Source organism: Gracilinanus agilis, chromosome 6 (assembly GCF_016433145.1).
Source record: "Gracilinanus agilis isolate LMUSP501 chromosome 6, AgileGrace, whole genome shotgun sequence".
Lineage (NCBI taxonomy): Eukaryota > Metazoa > Chordata > Mammalia > Didelphimorphia > Didelphidae > Gracilinanus > Gracilinanus agilis.
In genome coordinates, this window is record NC_058135.1 from 292682426 (window position 1) to 292698118 (window position 15693).

The window sequence follows — 15693 nt, forward strand, 5'->3', positions numbered from 1 at the left end:
TTCCTGTGGAGGGTTTTTCAGAGTTCAGAGGTGGAGTTGGAGGCTTGTGAAGGATCTGCTTCATGGAACTGAGACGGAAATTTGGTGACTGTTCTTGAATTTCTCCCTTTGAACTACCACGTGGGTGAGTAAAAAAGCTGACTCCTTTTCCTGGCTTTTCTGGAGGTACTAGCCTTTGGAGAGGTCCCTCGTCTTGGAGGAGGCCTCGTGGCTAGAAACATTGTTTAATTTTCCTCTGGGCCCCTCTTTGCTGGGGCCTCTGAAGCCCTGTCTGGTTCCTCTGGAGTAATTATTTACTCTCTCTCTCTCATTTCCTTACTTTCACTCTTTCTCCTTTTGTAAATAAACTACCATTAAAAAGTCATCCCGACTTGAGTAATATATTTTTGGTGACCACATTTTTATACATTTAGTACAACCTTTAATTCTTAACCCTTACATCTTCTAAGAATCCTGGGATCCTCAGGTTGGGTCTCCATATCCTGCCTGAGGTCAGTATGTTTTAGTGCATGACGAGCGCTTTTTTCTTCTCCTAGATTGTCCCTCATGTGTCTGTTGCAATCCCAATTCATTGATTTCTTGTGTTTCTTTGGCATTGGGACTTGCCATTACAGATTCTAATTTTTTATTCTATCCGTATTTCTCCTGTGCAGGCTATAGATTTGGTTCTCATTCTCATTTTTTTTTTTTTAACTCCTAGGAACAGTGAGTGGGTCTGTTTTCCTCCCATTCTGAAGGGTCCGCTGTCTGTCTCATCAAGTGGTGGGTCATTTCCCTTTGTTTTGTAGCATTTGTTCAGATGCCTAAATGTGTTTATTAAATCTGAAGATCACTTTTTCTTTGGCTAATGTTTTCCCTTTGGATTTATATTTTTGTCCAAGTTCTTAATTTTCTTTTTCCTGGGATCTTTGGTAATCTGCCTTTTCTCTGCCCATTCACTTTCTGACTCCTTCCTCTTTGATGAGGGTTTCCTTCAAAGTTGAATCTCAAAGTATCTTGGCTTCCTTCCATATTGGGATAATTCATGGTTCACTGGCTTAAGGTTATTCCAAGTGATGACTGACTCCAGCTAGATGTTGAGCCCTTTCCCTTAGCTTAGGGGGAATGCTGTACTATACTTCCACCCACCCCCTTCCCATTAATGCTCTGGGTTATGGCCCCTGGAGTCTCCATGGCACTAGAAAGAGGGAGAATGGATTGGGCATGGGTGGGTTTTGCTATAAGTCTGTGCTGTGTCCTTGTGCCTGCTAGTGACACCTCCCTGCTGCTAACAGGGAAGGTGGGGGAGGGTCCTGAATGAATGCAGGTTCATCGAGCATTGATTCTTGGTGTGTTGTGAAACCTCTCTTTGAATTTAGGTGTCGGAAACCTCCCTTTGGATTTTAAGTGTCGGAGCCAAATGAAGCTGCTTTATCTTTGGTGCATCAACTCTTTTTTGGTGAAGTTTGAGAACTTGTGGACATCAGAGAAGATGACTAGTGCCCCATCTTGTTGGTCACATGGCCCCAAAGTCCACAGACACATCAGAGAGCCCGATTTCTAACTGGCCTGGGCCATTTCTTGACTATTTTAAATTACTTTAGGATTAAAGATTCTATTATTCAGAATCAATCTGTAGAAATAATTATAAAGATATGACATTAAAAATTCACAAATAATTATGAAGAATATATCAAACTAGACCTTGTTTAAAAAAAGATTTATTTTCACACTTTGGTAAGTATCAGCCAAAAGATCACGACAAACTCGGAGCAATCTCTACTGTGTTTATCCGAAGGATAGTTTGGGGTCTTATAAGAACTGAAAAAGATAGAAAACAGGATTTCAGCATTTACAATCCTTACTATTAGGAATCTCAGCTATTCTAAGATGATAAGATCATTCCGTAGGTCAGAGCCCCAGATCGTTTTCATGACCCCGGAGGGAGAATGAATGGAACTCTTGGCCTCGATCACTGAGGGCTGCTGTCAGTAATACACACTGCTGCTCTGTATAATAATTAAAAAGAGATGTGCCAGCTGCAAAGTTGGCTTGTAATCAGCTCAACTGTTATGCAAGTCCTAGCACAACACCCTTGAAGGGTGTGGCAATGGGATACAAGGAGAGGAAGACAGGAGGATGGACAGTGACTGACAGGCTACACTGCTTCTCCCTTGAATTAAGTAATTAGATCACAGATGGTATAGGAGGGCCCAGAAGAGAGCCTGTGCTTTTGTGACAAATCAGGACACAGGAAAATCAGTCTTATCTGTCATCTGATTTTCATTAAGGGCCAGGTGAGAAAAAAGCATTTCCTAATGGTCCTTAAAAATAGCAGCTTCCTTGATCTGCAACCAAGAGTTTCTTTGGTGATGGAGCCTTGTGCTGGGCCCAGGCCTTGTACCCGATGTGGGTGAGACAACCCATTGCCAACTGATTCTGGCCTTACCTGACATCAATCACGTCCTCCTACTTTGGGCTGCCACGGGCCTAAAGCACTGACCACCAGAAAGCATGTGTGGCTCAAGGTCCATCCACCAAGAAAGAGAATATCATGGGGCCCCGCCCCACTGGCTGAGCTCAGAGCCTCTCTGAGGTTACAGATGCACTACAGGGCGTCCCCACATCTTGACCAGTACTTGCACAAAGGGTCAGGCGACAAAATGAGCCCAGCTGAGAATGTGGCAGGGACCTCCTTTTGCTCTCTGAGCTTCCTGATCTTGGGGGATGGGAGAGGGTAAAACTCAGAAGGCTTAAGGGAGGAAGATTACGGCTGGCTGAGGGGCCCTTTCCCATCTGTATCTCTGAGGGACATCACAACCTCCTCTGTTAGGGAGGCAGCTCGGGTGCAGGGCACCTGAGTTTCAAACCAGACTTTGACCCTTACTGGCCAGAGCAAAGACTCGATTCCTTCATTTGTAAAGTGAGAATAACAATCCTCGCACTTGGTGCCACACAGGGCTGGAGTGAGCTGGGCCTTTGGGCCCCATCAGGCATGAAGTGCATGGGATAGAGGTTCAGTCCCATCAACCCACGAGTCAGAACCTACTGGTGGCAGCAGGGGCCAGCTCAGGCCAGCTCAGCAGCAGGCTCCAATTTTTCCAACTTACTTTTCTTTCTTCTGAAGTTCTTCCTTCTCTTAAACTTCATGTAGATTCTTGGCCATGACTCCGTCTTCTCAATAACTGTGGCTTCTACGCGGACAAGATCTAGTCTATGATGTAAGTAAATGACATTTCTCTCTTAGTAATAACGAGGATGATGATGGTGACAGCTAGCATTTGTGCATGTTTGCAAAGCTCTCAGCATTCAACCCTACGAGGTGGGGGCTAGATGATCCCCACTCAGCAGACAACCTGGTTAAGATTGCACTGGTCCTGCCCAAATTTGGGTTTGGAGGGTTTGCTGACAAAGGCATGTCCACATAGCACAGCACAGGACCGGCCATTAGAGACGTGGGTGTGAATCCTGCCACGGCCAGTGACTGGACTCTGACCTTGGGTAGCTCTCTGGGCCTGTAACGATGGGGCTGGGCATCAAGGGCTGGGGGCAGCACTGATACAAGATCACCAGCAGTGACTGCGACAGAGTATATGGATGAGGACAGATGTACAAACCTTTCCCTTCAGTCAGTGATTGGGCCCCGGCCCCCCGAGCCCTGCAAGGTTACTAAATAAAGAGCAGATTACCCGAGGAGTGGCTTTCCGATTAACGTGAAGTCGTCAGCACCAACCAGCAAGACCTGGAAAAGTGGGAAGGGAACACACTCAATCATCAGCGGCTCACCTTCAGAATAGCAACGCTTCACAAGCACAGGCAGCGGCAATAAATCTTACACAAATACATTTAAAAGGAAGGGAAATCCCCGGGCACCTATTCTCTTGGCTCACCATCAAATTTGTCCTTTTACAGTAAAAAATGCACTTTTTAATGCCCTGATGGTGTGAGACAGATAGCGATCTCCTCCGAAGGTCTGCATTGCAGCAGATGGTGGAAGGGCAATGAACTCAAGAGGGCTGGGCCAGCCCAGGAAAATCTGTCCCTGAGATCCACCCCTTCAGGGATGATTTGGACCTCACAAGCCAGTCTGAGTCTTGGTCAAAGGCCTAGGATTTAGACCTAACTTTTTAAAAGGAACTTCTCCTCATTTTAATAACCAAATCAAGCCCAAACACACTCTGGTCAGTTAAGCCCTCAATGCAAAGGGGGGAGAAATGAGGACGAAGAGAAAAAGAAGACAAGATGTAGTCTGAGGAAAAAGAAAAGATTCTCCCAAGACTGGCGATGTCACAGCAGCTTTGTCCTGCTATGGCATCAGCCCTTTCTTGAGTAAAGAACTGCAAAATGCTGGATGATGAGCCCCAAAGAATACTACCAAGGAGGGCACATATGCATGTTCGTATGTATTTACAGGCACATGCCTGTGTGAGAAGGGGGTAGTAGCACTGAGTCAAAAAGTGAATAGGTAAGTTAATAAGCATTTATTAAGTACCTACTATGTGCCAGACACTGTGCTAAGCCTGGGGGATACAATGAAAGGCAGAAACAGCTCCTGCAAACAGCTACAGAGCCAGGATTCATTGGAGACACTATCAGAGGGAAGGCCCTGGATTAAAGGAGGATGATGAAAGACTTCCTGCAGAAGGTGGGTTGTTCTTGGACCCTGGAAGGATGTCAGGAGGCAAAGATGGGCAGTGACAAAATTCTAGGCATTTCCAGAAAGCCTGTTACCTATTCAGGGTACCACAATGCACAAATGGGCTTGTTTTCCCAAAGCCCCTCCAACAACTGTCATTTTCCTTTTTTATCACCTCTATCAATCTGAGAAGTGGGAGGCCGAATCTCAAAGTTGCTTTAATTTGGGGACAGCTAGAGGGCAGTGGATTGAGAGCTAGGCTTAGAGAAGGAAGGTTCTGGGTTCAAATTTGGCTTTAGACATTTCTGATCTGTGTGACCTTAGGCAAGTCACATACCCTCATTGCCTAGCCCTTACCACTCTTCTGCCTTGGAACTGATACTTATATCGATTCTAAAATGGAAAATATGGGCTTAAAAAAAGTTGCTTTAATTTGCATTTCTCTAGTCAATAGTTATTTGAAGCATGGTTTTTGATTGCTTGAGTTTCTTCCTCTGAAAACAGACATCTCATATTCTTGGACCATTTATCTTTTTAGGGAATGGCTATTATTCTTATATATTTGAATCAATGTCTTGGCAGTGAGACCTTTATCAGAGAGACTCGTTGCAAAGCTCCCCCCTCCCCCCCCAACCCTTCAACTGTTTCCTTTCTAATTTTAACTACATTAACGTTGTTTGTGCAGCAGACCCATTAATTTTCTGTCATCAAAGTTACTCATCTGATCTTCGGTGCCCTTCCCTGTCCTCCTTCAGTTGTCCCCATTCCCCGAATCCAGAGTTGCTAAAGGCGCTTCCTTCCCAGTTCCTCTAGTTCTTTAATATATGTCTCAGAACCAGCTGTTCTGATCAAGGTAACATGATGTAGTGTCTTGGCCTAAACCTCCTTTCTGCCACAACTTTCCCGTTTTTCTAGCAGAGGTGGCCAAAGCTCAGGTCTTTACCTCACAAGGCACAAGGCTCTGGGGTTATCAGACACGCTGCTGTCTGTCAACTTTGGCCTGGTGTGTGCTTTGGAATCTGCTCCTGATGGTGCTGTTTTTCAACCAGTACCATATGTGATATCAGGGCTAGCCAGGCTGTTTTCCTTCCCATTTGCTTTCAGGATTCCCCTTGAGAACCAGGCCCTTTTGTTCCTCCAGGAGAATTTTGTTATTTTCAAACGCTTCAGAGCAATCCTTTGGTATATCGATAGGGATGATACCAAAGTAAATGAATTTAGGCAGTACTGCCATTTTTATTATATCGGCACGACCCAACAAGAAGCAATGGATGCCTCTTCAATTATTTGGATCTGGTTTTGTATGTTTTCATATGTAGTTTCCGAAAATATCTCACGCATTCTGGTGTTAATTTAAGTAGAATTTCTCTTTCTAGCCGTCTGTGCTGGATTTTGCTGGTTATACGTGGAAAGGCTGATGACTTACACGGGCTTATTATGTCTTGCGACTTTGCTGAAGTTATCCTTTCAATGAATTTTGGAGTTGACTTTGAAAAAGAAACACAGAGAGAATAGAAACTTGCCTGTAAAAATCTTACGAAGAAGGATTATGTGCGGTTTCATCTGATGAAGTCGACTGTCTGGTGTTGGGTGGTCTGAGTTGTGTCTGACTCTTCAGGACCCCATTTGGGGTTTTCTTGGCAAAGCTCCTGGACTGGTTTGCCATTTCCTTCTCCAGCTCACTTTACAGATGAGGAAACGGAGGCAAACGGGGTGAAGTGACTTGCCCAGAGTTAACCACCTAGTAAGTGTGTGAAGCCAGATCTGAACACAAAGATGAGTCTTCCTGACTCCCAGCCCAGGGCTCTATCCACTGCAGCGCCACCTAGCTGTTCACTAAAGAAAAGCAGTGGAGCATTAAACCAATTTAAAGAATGATAAAATGTAAAGCAAGGGATCTTTAGGGGTTTGTTTAAGTATGAAAACAAGAGGAAGATTACAAAGAAGAAAAACGGAAAAGATTTATAGCAAAGTATCTCCAATCCATCCATAAAAATCATGGGATTGGATGCCAAGAAGAGAAGACAGGCTGGCTGTGCCAAGAGGGATGGCAGGTAGACAGAGGGCTTCCCTGGTACCTTTGCAAGGTAGGAAAAAGGAGAAGGCAGGCCTCCAGGGCACTGGGGCCTTCTGGACAAACTAATGAGCTGGGATCCCACCAAAGAGACCACTGATCAAGTGGAAGGTCTGCTTCATTTTTATAACTAAGAAGTCCTGTGTCCTGAAGCTTCGCCATAATGGAAATGAGCTGTTCTAAAATATGGGGGCACAGGCACACACACAGAAGCGTGCAAACAAATAAAAACATCTTTGTAATGCAAGGAACAGGGTTACTGTCAACTAGGTGGTGCAGTGGATAGAAGTCAGGAAGATTCATCTTCTTGGGTTCAGAGCTAGCCCCAGGCACTTCCTAGCTGCGTGAACCTGGGCAAGGCACTTCACCCCAGGTACCTAGCCCAAGCCACTGTTCTGTCTTAGAACTGACTCTAAGAGAGAAGTGTTTGGGGAAAAAAAAGGAAATGGCAACCACTCTAGTGTCTACCAGGAAAGCCTCAAATGGGGTCATGAAGTCATACGACTGAAACAACTCAATAAGAACCAAGAAGAGTTTTACTCTTCTGTCTGGTTCAAATGATTTGCAACCTCTTGGAAAACAAAGGAAGAAAAGGTTTTCTCAAAGGAACATGTGAATCAAGAAATTCAGTGCTAAGGAAATCAGAGAGGCTGTGAGAGCATGCTCACTCCCAGGGGCACTGATGAAGCTATGGCTGGCGGTGTGACTGCCCCCAGAGGACAAGGATGACCTCCCAGCCAGCACTGAGAAGGGGCGAGAAGTCCCCCAGGATATGGCTCTGAAGTGCTGACCACCTTCAACAAGGACAGGACAGGTAAAAAGCAAAGAGCCTCTTCTCCTGTGGAGATGTCAGGAACCGAGGCTTTGGTTCCTCAGAGGTCACTGAAGTATAAACATGGGCACCTGGAAGGGTGCCCTGACAGAAACAGGAAAGCTCAGAAGAAAGAAGGTCTTTGGGGAAAAAGAAGTTGTTATGAGGAAGCCATCTAGGAGTGTCCTGGGCTTTCACTACCTAAGCTAGGCTTTATTTTATTTTTTAAACCCTTACCTTCTGTCTTGGAGCCAATGGCTCCAAGGCAGAAGAGTGGTAAGGGCTAGGCAATGGGGGTTAAGTGACTTGCCCAGGGTCACACAGCTAGGAAATGTCTGGGGCCAGATTTGAACCTAAGACCTCCCATCTCTAGGCCTGGCTCCATCCACTGAGCCACCCAGCTTCCCCCCCCCCCCCCGCTAGACTTTAAAAGGGATACATTGTGAAGACTGGAAACAGGCCAGCATAAAAATATGGAGGTCTGGTTTTCTAATCAGGAATGCTAAAACTCAGAATAAATAAATGAAAGCTGAATGAGGAAAGCCAAGGACAATTACAAGGGCTTTCTTAAAGTTAAGTTTGGGAAAATAGGGTGACTTAAAAAGGGAAGGCGCCCCAAGCAGCCTGGAGTGGAGGGGATGATTGTGGCCAATGAAGAGATGTTGGAGCAGCTTAATTTCAATTTTGCTCATTTTTTTTTGCCAAGGAGAATGATCTTTGGGCTAGAAAAGAGAATAAAAATGGCTCACTGGGGATTGATACCCAAGATAAACAGGGAAGGGGTATGAGAACCCCTAGCTGACCATGATGGAATCTGAGTCCCCAGGCCCAAATGAATCCCATTCTTGGGTCCTGAAAGAAGAGGCAGACAAGACTACTAAAGAAAGGAAAGATGTAACCCTCCTTTCAAAGATGGGAAGCAAGAAGCTGCAAACAAGAGGGCAGAGAGCTTGATTTTGGTTCCTGGGAGATTGCTGGGTTGCATATGGTGATGACAGAATTTTATCATGGTGTAGGTGGAAAGGGGCAGAGCAGGGCAACCTTTGTTCTAGAATGGGGGTATTTGGCTTGGAAAAGACTTGGGGGGGGGGGGGGTGGGGAAGATGAAAACAATGACTTTTATAGCCCCTAGAGGGCGTTTCCAGGGAAGAACCCAATAGTCTTGGGAAAAGCTGGGCAGATATGGGGGAGAGACAGGCAGATTGGGGGTGTGAAGCTCACTCTGACTTTAGGAACGTCTCCACCGAATCTCTCCTATTCTCTTGGAAAAGAGGGGGGCATGCGAGGCCTACTGACAATCTTGCAATGGGGTAGGTTGGGAACTGGCTCCATGGCCAGACTCCAGTGGAGCTCCCAGGGGTCTGTGGGAGGCCCCCTTGTTCTCAGGGCCCTGGTGGATGACAGCATGGATGTCTGGCTGAGCTGGAAGGATGATAAAAGGACCCTTAATGGGCTACAACCCTGGCTGGGCTGAATCCAACATAAAACTGGGTAAGGTTGAATGCAAATTTCTATTCAATCAATACTCATAAAGTGGAAGGACTGACTCATCCGCAGAGAAAGGGGGTTAAGAAGACAGTTAAATGTGCCCAGAGAAGGGGAACCGGAATGGTGGCGAGTCATGAGATTATACCAGGGGAGGGCAAACAGAAGGAACAGGGGCATATAGTTGAGAGAAAACTCAAGAGGACACTGTGGGGACTGAACCAAAGGGGTTGGTATGGGAGATGCCCCAGGCTAGTGCCCTCAGCAGTCCTGCTGGGAAGCTGTCCTGGGGAGACACAGCCTAGACCTACTCCAGCCACAGCAATGGGGCCTCAGAAAGGTAAGTTCTTTCCACCCAGTCTTGGGTCCCATCAGGTGCTTTAGCGCCAGGACCTGATGGGATTTTATCAGTGGTGAAGAGGCTGCGGAGATGCCTGTTATTAGTAAAATAGCATCCCGCATGGGGAAGAAACAAGCCCTGCCTCAACTGAGTGCTTTCTCACAACCTCACCTTCTCCATTCGGATTCTTTCTCCACATTTGGCATCCAAAGTGTTCTCTATCAGAATCAGATCCCCATTGGTCACCTTCCACTGTCGACTGGCAAAGTGGACCACAGCGAAGAGCCGGCCATACTGCCCAGTGGCAATCAGCTCATTCACCCGCCTGAGAACCTCTGAAACAATGAACAAACATGGCACGAAGCCTCAGTTATAGCCTGGGCACTGTGGGGCATGGCAGGGTTTAAGTCAAGGACTTTAATAATGACGACAATAATGATGGTAACAGGCAGCACTAACCTCCTTCTGTCTTAGATACTGGTTCTAAGACAGAAGAGTAGTAAGGGTGAGGTGTTGGGAGTTAAGTGACTGGCTCAGGGTCACAGAGCTAGAAATGTCTGAGGCCAGATTTGAACCCAGGACCTCTCATTCTTTAATCCACTAAGCTAGCTGCCTCAAGTGAGGAGTGTGTTGTTGCTAAGTTGTTTTTCAGTTGTGCTGAACTTTGGGGTTTTCTTGGGAGAGATACTGGAGTGGTTTGCCATTTCCTTTTCTAGATCATTTTATAGATGAGGAAACTGAAGCAAACAGGTTTGTTAGGTGACTCACCCAGGGTCACAGAGGTAGCATGTGTCTAAGGCTGGATTTGAACTGAAGTCTTCCTGACTCCAGCCTGGTGTTCCAGGCACAAAGCCACACAGAGGCCCTTTTTTTTCCAAAAAAGGCAGACAAGGCCAAAGTGCTGGGTGTCTAATTATTTCACATAAACCCCTCTAAAATGTCCCTAATATCTGTGAGAATTTATTTTTTCACATACTGCATTAATTCCTTCATTTTAGGGGGAATTATGGTATATTCCTCTGTCTGGGATCTGGGTCAGAAACACAATCTAGTTTGCTTTTTGTATTTTCTTTGCCCTTGGGAATTCCAAAGAATGTCTTCCTTTCTAGCAGGATTTGGTTAGTAAGTGAAGGACACGATGGGTCTTCCTGTGGACAGGACTAACCACTTGTCAGTCCAGGGAAGGCTGAGGGCTCGATGGATGGACCATCTCTTAATTAGCTATCACTAATTAAAGATGTCTTAGGATGGTTGAGGGAGAGATTGAATAATGATCTCTTAAAAATCTATTTATTGGAATGCCTGACCCAGCTGAGGCTGTCTCTGGTTTTTGAGGGACAACCATGAAGATCTAGATCACTTTATCGGTTATGATGCTGGCCTAACTAATAAACAATAATCTATAATATAATAACAACAACATATAATCAATCTTAGCCCATGGGAATGGTTTCCCCTGAACCTCATATACTTCTACTGTACCAGCATCACAGGGCAACTAGGGGGTACCATGGTACTAGCCCTAGGTCTAGAGTCAGGAGGCCTTGAATTCAAATCCAGTCTCAGAACCGTACTAGTTCTGGGAGCCTGGGCAAATTACTTCACTCCATCTGCCTCAGGTTTTTCAACTGTAAAATGGGGATAATCACAGCAACTTCCTCTAAGGGTTGTTATGGTGATCCAATGAGATGATGTTAGTAGAAAGGGCATGGCACACAGAGGGAGGCTTATCCCTCCTCTCTCTCATTCATCATTTTAATAACATTTCTGTAAATGAACCCCAGCCACAAATCAACCAGGCAGACAGGGCAGTTAGTGGTTGGGAGATGCTTAGACTAGCTGGAAGGATAAATCGAAGACTCAGAAACATGGGTGAAAGCCCAGACTTTGTTGAAATGAAATATGATCTTGTGACAAAACAACTTTCTTCATGATTCTCAAGAAATCTGCAGCTGAAGATTTGTTGTTCAGAACTAAAAACAGCTATTTTAACCCTGGTATCACCCACTAGTATCTAATCTTTTGGACTAAAGGCAACAGCTCTACCAGCTCCTCCTCCTTGGGGGAGGAAAGCAGTGGATTAAGCCCCAAGGGCCAGGGCCTCTGACCCAAGGTCAGTCACCAGGAAGCTATAGTGTCTAAGCTAGGTCACCTGCTCATTAATAAAAGGAGGGTGTGGGTTTAGACCAGAGCTTCCTAATCTTTCTTGTGTCATAGATGTTTTCTTTTTCCTTTAAAACTCTTCGCCTTCTGTCTTAGTAACAATTCTAAGACAGATGAGCAAGATCTAGGCAAATGGGGTTAATTGACTTGCCCAGGGTCACACAGCTCTACTATCTACTGTGCCATCTAGTTGCCCTGTGCTATAGACTTCTTGGGCCATACTGACCCTTTCAATATTTTCAAATGTGTAAACCAAAATACACAGGATTACCAAGGAAACCAAAGGTCAGTGAGGCTAAAGCTGTCATCCCCCTGCCCCCCAGTTACATACATACATACATACATACATACATACATACATACACACATACATACATACAATGTTCTCCCTTCTCACCTTCAAGTTCTGATAAAATCTCACCCCCTCTAGAAGAAACCCATCTTGGTCCTCTGTAAGACCAATGCCTTCCCTCTGCTGATCATCTCTGATTTTTATCCTGCCCACAGGGGTCTATTGTTTCCCATGTTAGATTCAGAGCTCCCTGGGAGCAGGGAATGGTTTTTGCCTTTCACTGTATCCCAGCATCAGGTATAGCACATAGTAGGTGCTTAAATGCTTGCTGACTTGGCTGAAAATGATCTATGAAGCAAGGACCCTACCTTTTTTTTTTTCTTTTTAATCTCTCACCTTCCCTTTTAGAATCTACTGTGTACTGGTTCCAAGGCAGAAGAGTGATATGGGTTAGGTAATGGAGATTAAATAACTCGCCCAGGCTAGGAAGTATCTGAGGCCAGATTTGTACCCACGACTCCTGTCTTCAGGTCTGGTGCTTTATCCATTGAGCCACCCAGCTGCCCTTGGGACTCTACTTTACTTCTAAACTCTCTCAATTAGATGCTCTTTCTAATCCATATAATTCTGGATCTTTTACTTCTCAATTTCTGGTGAGAAATGTTATTATCCAGAAGTCCAATGCAATTTTTTTCACCCTGAGAATGGTCTGGTTCTTTCCTGTGGACAGAGGATAGACTATCCCAATACATAGATTACAATTAAAATGTGAGTCCAGACTTGGGTATTTTCTGGTGGAAAGGAGTCAAAGCATTAGGACATTTTGCCACTGTGTGCTGACCAGAAATCAGAAAGCTTTGTGTAGGTGGAAAGGGTGGTGGAGGCAATCTGGGTATCTGGAGCCTGCCCACCATGGAGACATTTACCTTGATGGTGCTGGGTCTCCTCCTCAGGATCTGGCAGTATGATTTTAGGCCATGGAGGGGAAGTCAATGATGTCTTAGGAAGAAGCCTGTGGAAGACATTGGCACCGTGAGGTTCCCAGGGATTCTTGCCTTGATAAATTAAGCACATACAAAGGTAAATTCACAACTTTAGAGGCTAAATGTGAAGAAAAGGCCAGCCCTGCACTGGGTCATCCTAGCAAGAAGTCATTTGTTGAGCTATACTGCCCAGAGCCAGAGTTGTGGATCTGAACTCATTAGAAATGTGAAAATGTCTCCGAGAGGGATGTGGGGGAGGGAGAGACAGAGAGGGAAGGGGAGATAGACAGAGACAGAGGTTAGTGGTGGGAAGCTCCCTTCATCCTAGAAACATTCCTATGTTCTTCTAGTACTGGTAATCTCTGCTGCCAAGATATCATAAAAGAAATAAACTGCCAAGGAAGCACAGCTAATATTCCACTTTAAGTTAAGCCAATCCGTAGCCCCTGGGAATCCTCAGGTCTGGCTCAATGGCCCCTGCTGCTACTAATTTCTGGAGGACAGCCCCTCCTGACGTCCCACACCCTTAGGATCTGTCTATTCTGGGACTTTTGGTGTCCACCTGCTTCCATAGAGAGAAATGTCTTTATTTCCTAAGGGGAGCACAAGGCAAGGATGGTAGCAGTGACCTTTATCTCCTAAGTCCTCCACTGGCTGGTTGGAGAAGAGCCCCATAGGACTTTGTTCAAATAGCCTGAAGTCCCTTCAACTGAACTTCAGGACAATGCAAGCAGAAGAAGAAAAGGGAGGCACAGCTTAGGAATATTGCTATTACAGTGGCCAAGGGTTTAAGGGCCCCAAGATGCCTAGTCTTCAGTTCAAGGATGATGATGGCCACCTGGTGGCCCAAGGAGACTTAAGTCTGTTCTGTTTGCTCAAGCCCAGTGCTGACCTCGCTTACCATTCCCTAATTCCAAAAAACCTCTATGGCTCCCTAGCACCACAAACATCAATTAGAAACTGTCTGGCATCTAAAGCTCTTTCCACCCTTCATATTCCTCCCATGCTTGCTCATGGGGCCCAGCTAAGCTGCCTCCTTACTGTTCCTCATACAGTTACTATTTGTGTCCTGGTCTCTGCTCTGGATTTCCCATGCCTTGGGAATCCCCAGTCCTTCAAGACTCAGTTCAAGATCATCATTTTACACTGGGGGGTACCTGGGATAAGTGAACTTGCTTTTAAAAAAATACTCAGGGGGGCAGCTGGGTAGCTCAGTGGATTGAGAGCCAGGCCTAGAGACGGGAGGTCCTAGATTCAAATCTGGCCTCAGACACTTCCCGGCTGTGTGACCCTGGGCAAGTCACTTGACCCCCAATGCCTACCCTGACCACTCTTCTGCCTTGGAGCCAATACACAGTATTGACTTCAAGACGGAAGGTGAGGGTTTAAAAAAAAATATTCAGGTACTACTTCAACACAATTGGTCTCCTTTGTAATCTCTCACATTTTGTTTTATTCATTTGAAAACAGGATTCTCAGAGAAGAAGTTAGGCACCCTTATTGTCTAGGAAGTCTAGGTTGATGCCCAGTGCACCTAGGGCCTTCTCCCCAATTTTGTCCTGTATCTGCCTAGTTTCTGTTTTTATACACACATGAGGACAAGACAGACATAGGTATAGATACCCACCATGTTGTTTTTCCTGATAAAACAAGTTCTTTGACAAAGGGAACTGTTTCTCCTTCCTGGTTCTCCTCCTCTGCCTTTGTTCCTGGATATTTGTCCCCATCATGTCCTCCCCCAATGCTCGGTGCTGAGCCCTCTTCTCCCACTCTACCATTCCACATGGTGAGCTCATTAACTACTATTGTTTCAAAGGCCATCTCCATGCAGAAAGTTCCCAGATGTATTTATCCAGCCCTAACCTGCCTCTCACCCCCTCCTCTCCCATTACTGCTTGAGGGATATGTTGACCTGGATGTCTTACTGCCACTCAAACTCAGCAGCCTCAAAACAACAACATTACTCCCCCCCCCCCCCAAAAGGGCCCAGAACCCACTAAATCCCCAGCCCGGGTCCTAGCAATCAGGACGGACCGGCGCTGTTCACTTTCGCAAACACTGGGCTTGGTTTTCCCATACGGCATCATCTCCAGGCAGTACTGGCTGGTGCAGAGCATGGGGCGACCTTCAAGGTCTCGGAGGCAGAGCCGGGGCTGCACAACACACGTCCCCACTCCCTGGGACGCCCAAGGAGATGTATTACCCATGAAGGCCTGGGGAGGATTCTCTAATTCTGAGCACCTGAGGCTAGGTTCAGGCTGTCACAGACCGACCCAAGGGGCAGAGCGGAGGCAGCCCGAGCCCAGTACGTTACCTTTCCTGGGCAGACGTGCTCTGGGGGCGGGGCCTGGGAAAGGAGACCAGGAGATTCCCTGAAAGAGAAAAAGGACGATTACCTCCAACTGCTCAGCCCTTACCGCGCTTCTACCTAGTAAGGGATGGGCAATGGGGGAAGGGGGTGGTTGTAAATGACTCGCTCAGGTTCTCACAGCCAAGAAGTGGCCAAATTCGCACCCTCGACCTCCCATCTCCCTCTGGTCACACATTCCCTTCGTGAGGCAGGAAGCGCTCAGGAGCGGGTTGGTCCTCCACGCGGGAGGAGCCTCCAAGGCAAAAGAGAGAAACTGAGGGATGCCGGGCTCGAGAGGCACTGCCCAAGCTCAAGGAATCAAAGGTCACGGCGTGGACACCACCGTTCACCTGAGGGGGAAACTAAGGCGGGTCGGGGGTTGAATGAGGCCCTGCACTGTTCTCACCCGCTCCGGGACTTGCCCCCAAGCCGGCCACTGCTGCCCCAGGAGTCGTCGGGACGCCAAGGCCGCGACCGGCGGGGAGGAGCCGCCGCCCCACCAGGGCCCCAAAGGCGGCCCGAGCCACAGCCACCGCAGCCATCTTTTCCCCACTTCTACTACCGGGGCGCCCCGCGGCCG

At 46.6% G+C, this 15693-nt stretch overlaps 1 protein-coding gene across 1 annotated transcript; it reads right to left on the reverse strand.

The window, feature by feature from the left end:
• Positions 1 to 1684: 1684 nt before the first annotated feature.
• On the reverse strand, positions 1685 to 15662 carry MRPL21 (mitochondrial ribosomal protein L21). The gene is made up of 7 exons (XM_044680523.1): positions 15520 to 15662; positions 15078 to 15135; positions 12707 to 12792; positions 9497 to 9660; positions 3669 to 3721; positions 3090 to 3193; positions 1685 to 1800 (listed from the first exon to the last, which is right to left on the reverse strand). The coding sequence occupies exons 1-7, from the start codon at positions 15653 to 15655 to the stop codon at positions 1736 to 1738; spliced, it is 666 nt and encodes a 221-aa protein (XP_044536458.1). The 5' UTR covers positions 15656 to 15662; the 3' UTR covers positions 1685 to 1735.
• Positions 15663 to 15693: the final 31 nt, after the last annotated feature.

Excerpts from the sequence above, each read along its gene's own strand:
- MRPL21 (XM_044680523.1), bottom strand. The coding sequence starts at position 15,655 with ATGGCTGCGGTGGCTGTGGCTCGGGCCGCCTTTGGGGCCCTGGTGGGG. Across the intron at positions 15,136-15,519 it reads GGGGGCAAGTCCCGGAGCGG|GGAATCTCCTGGTCTCCTTT; the intron begins GTGAGAACAGTG and ends TTTCTCTTTCAG. Across the intron at positions 3,194-3,668 it reads ATCGGAAAGCCACTCCTCGG|ACTAGATCTTGTCCGCGTAG; the intron begins GTAATCTGCTCT and ends CTTACATCATAG.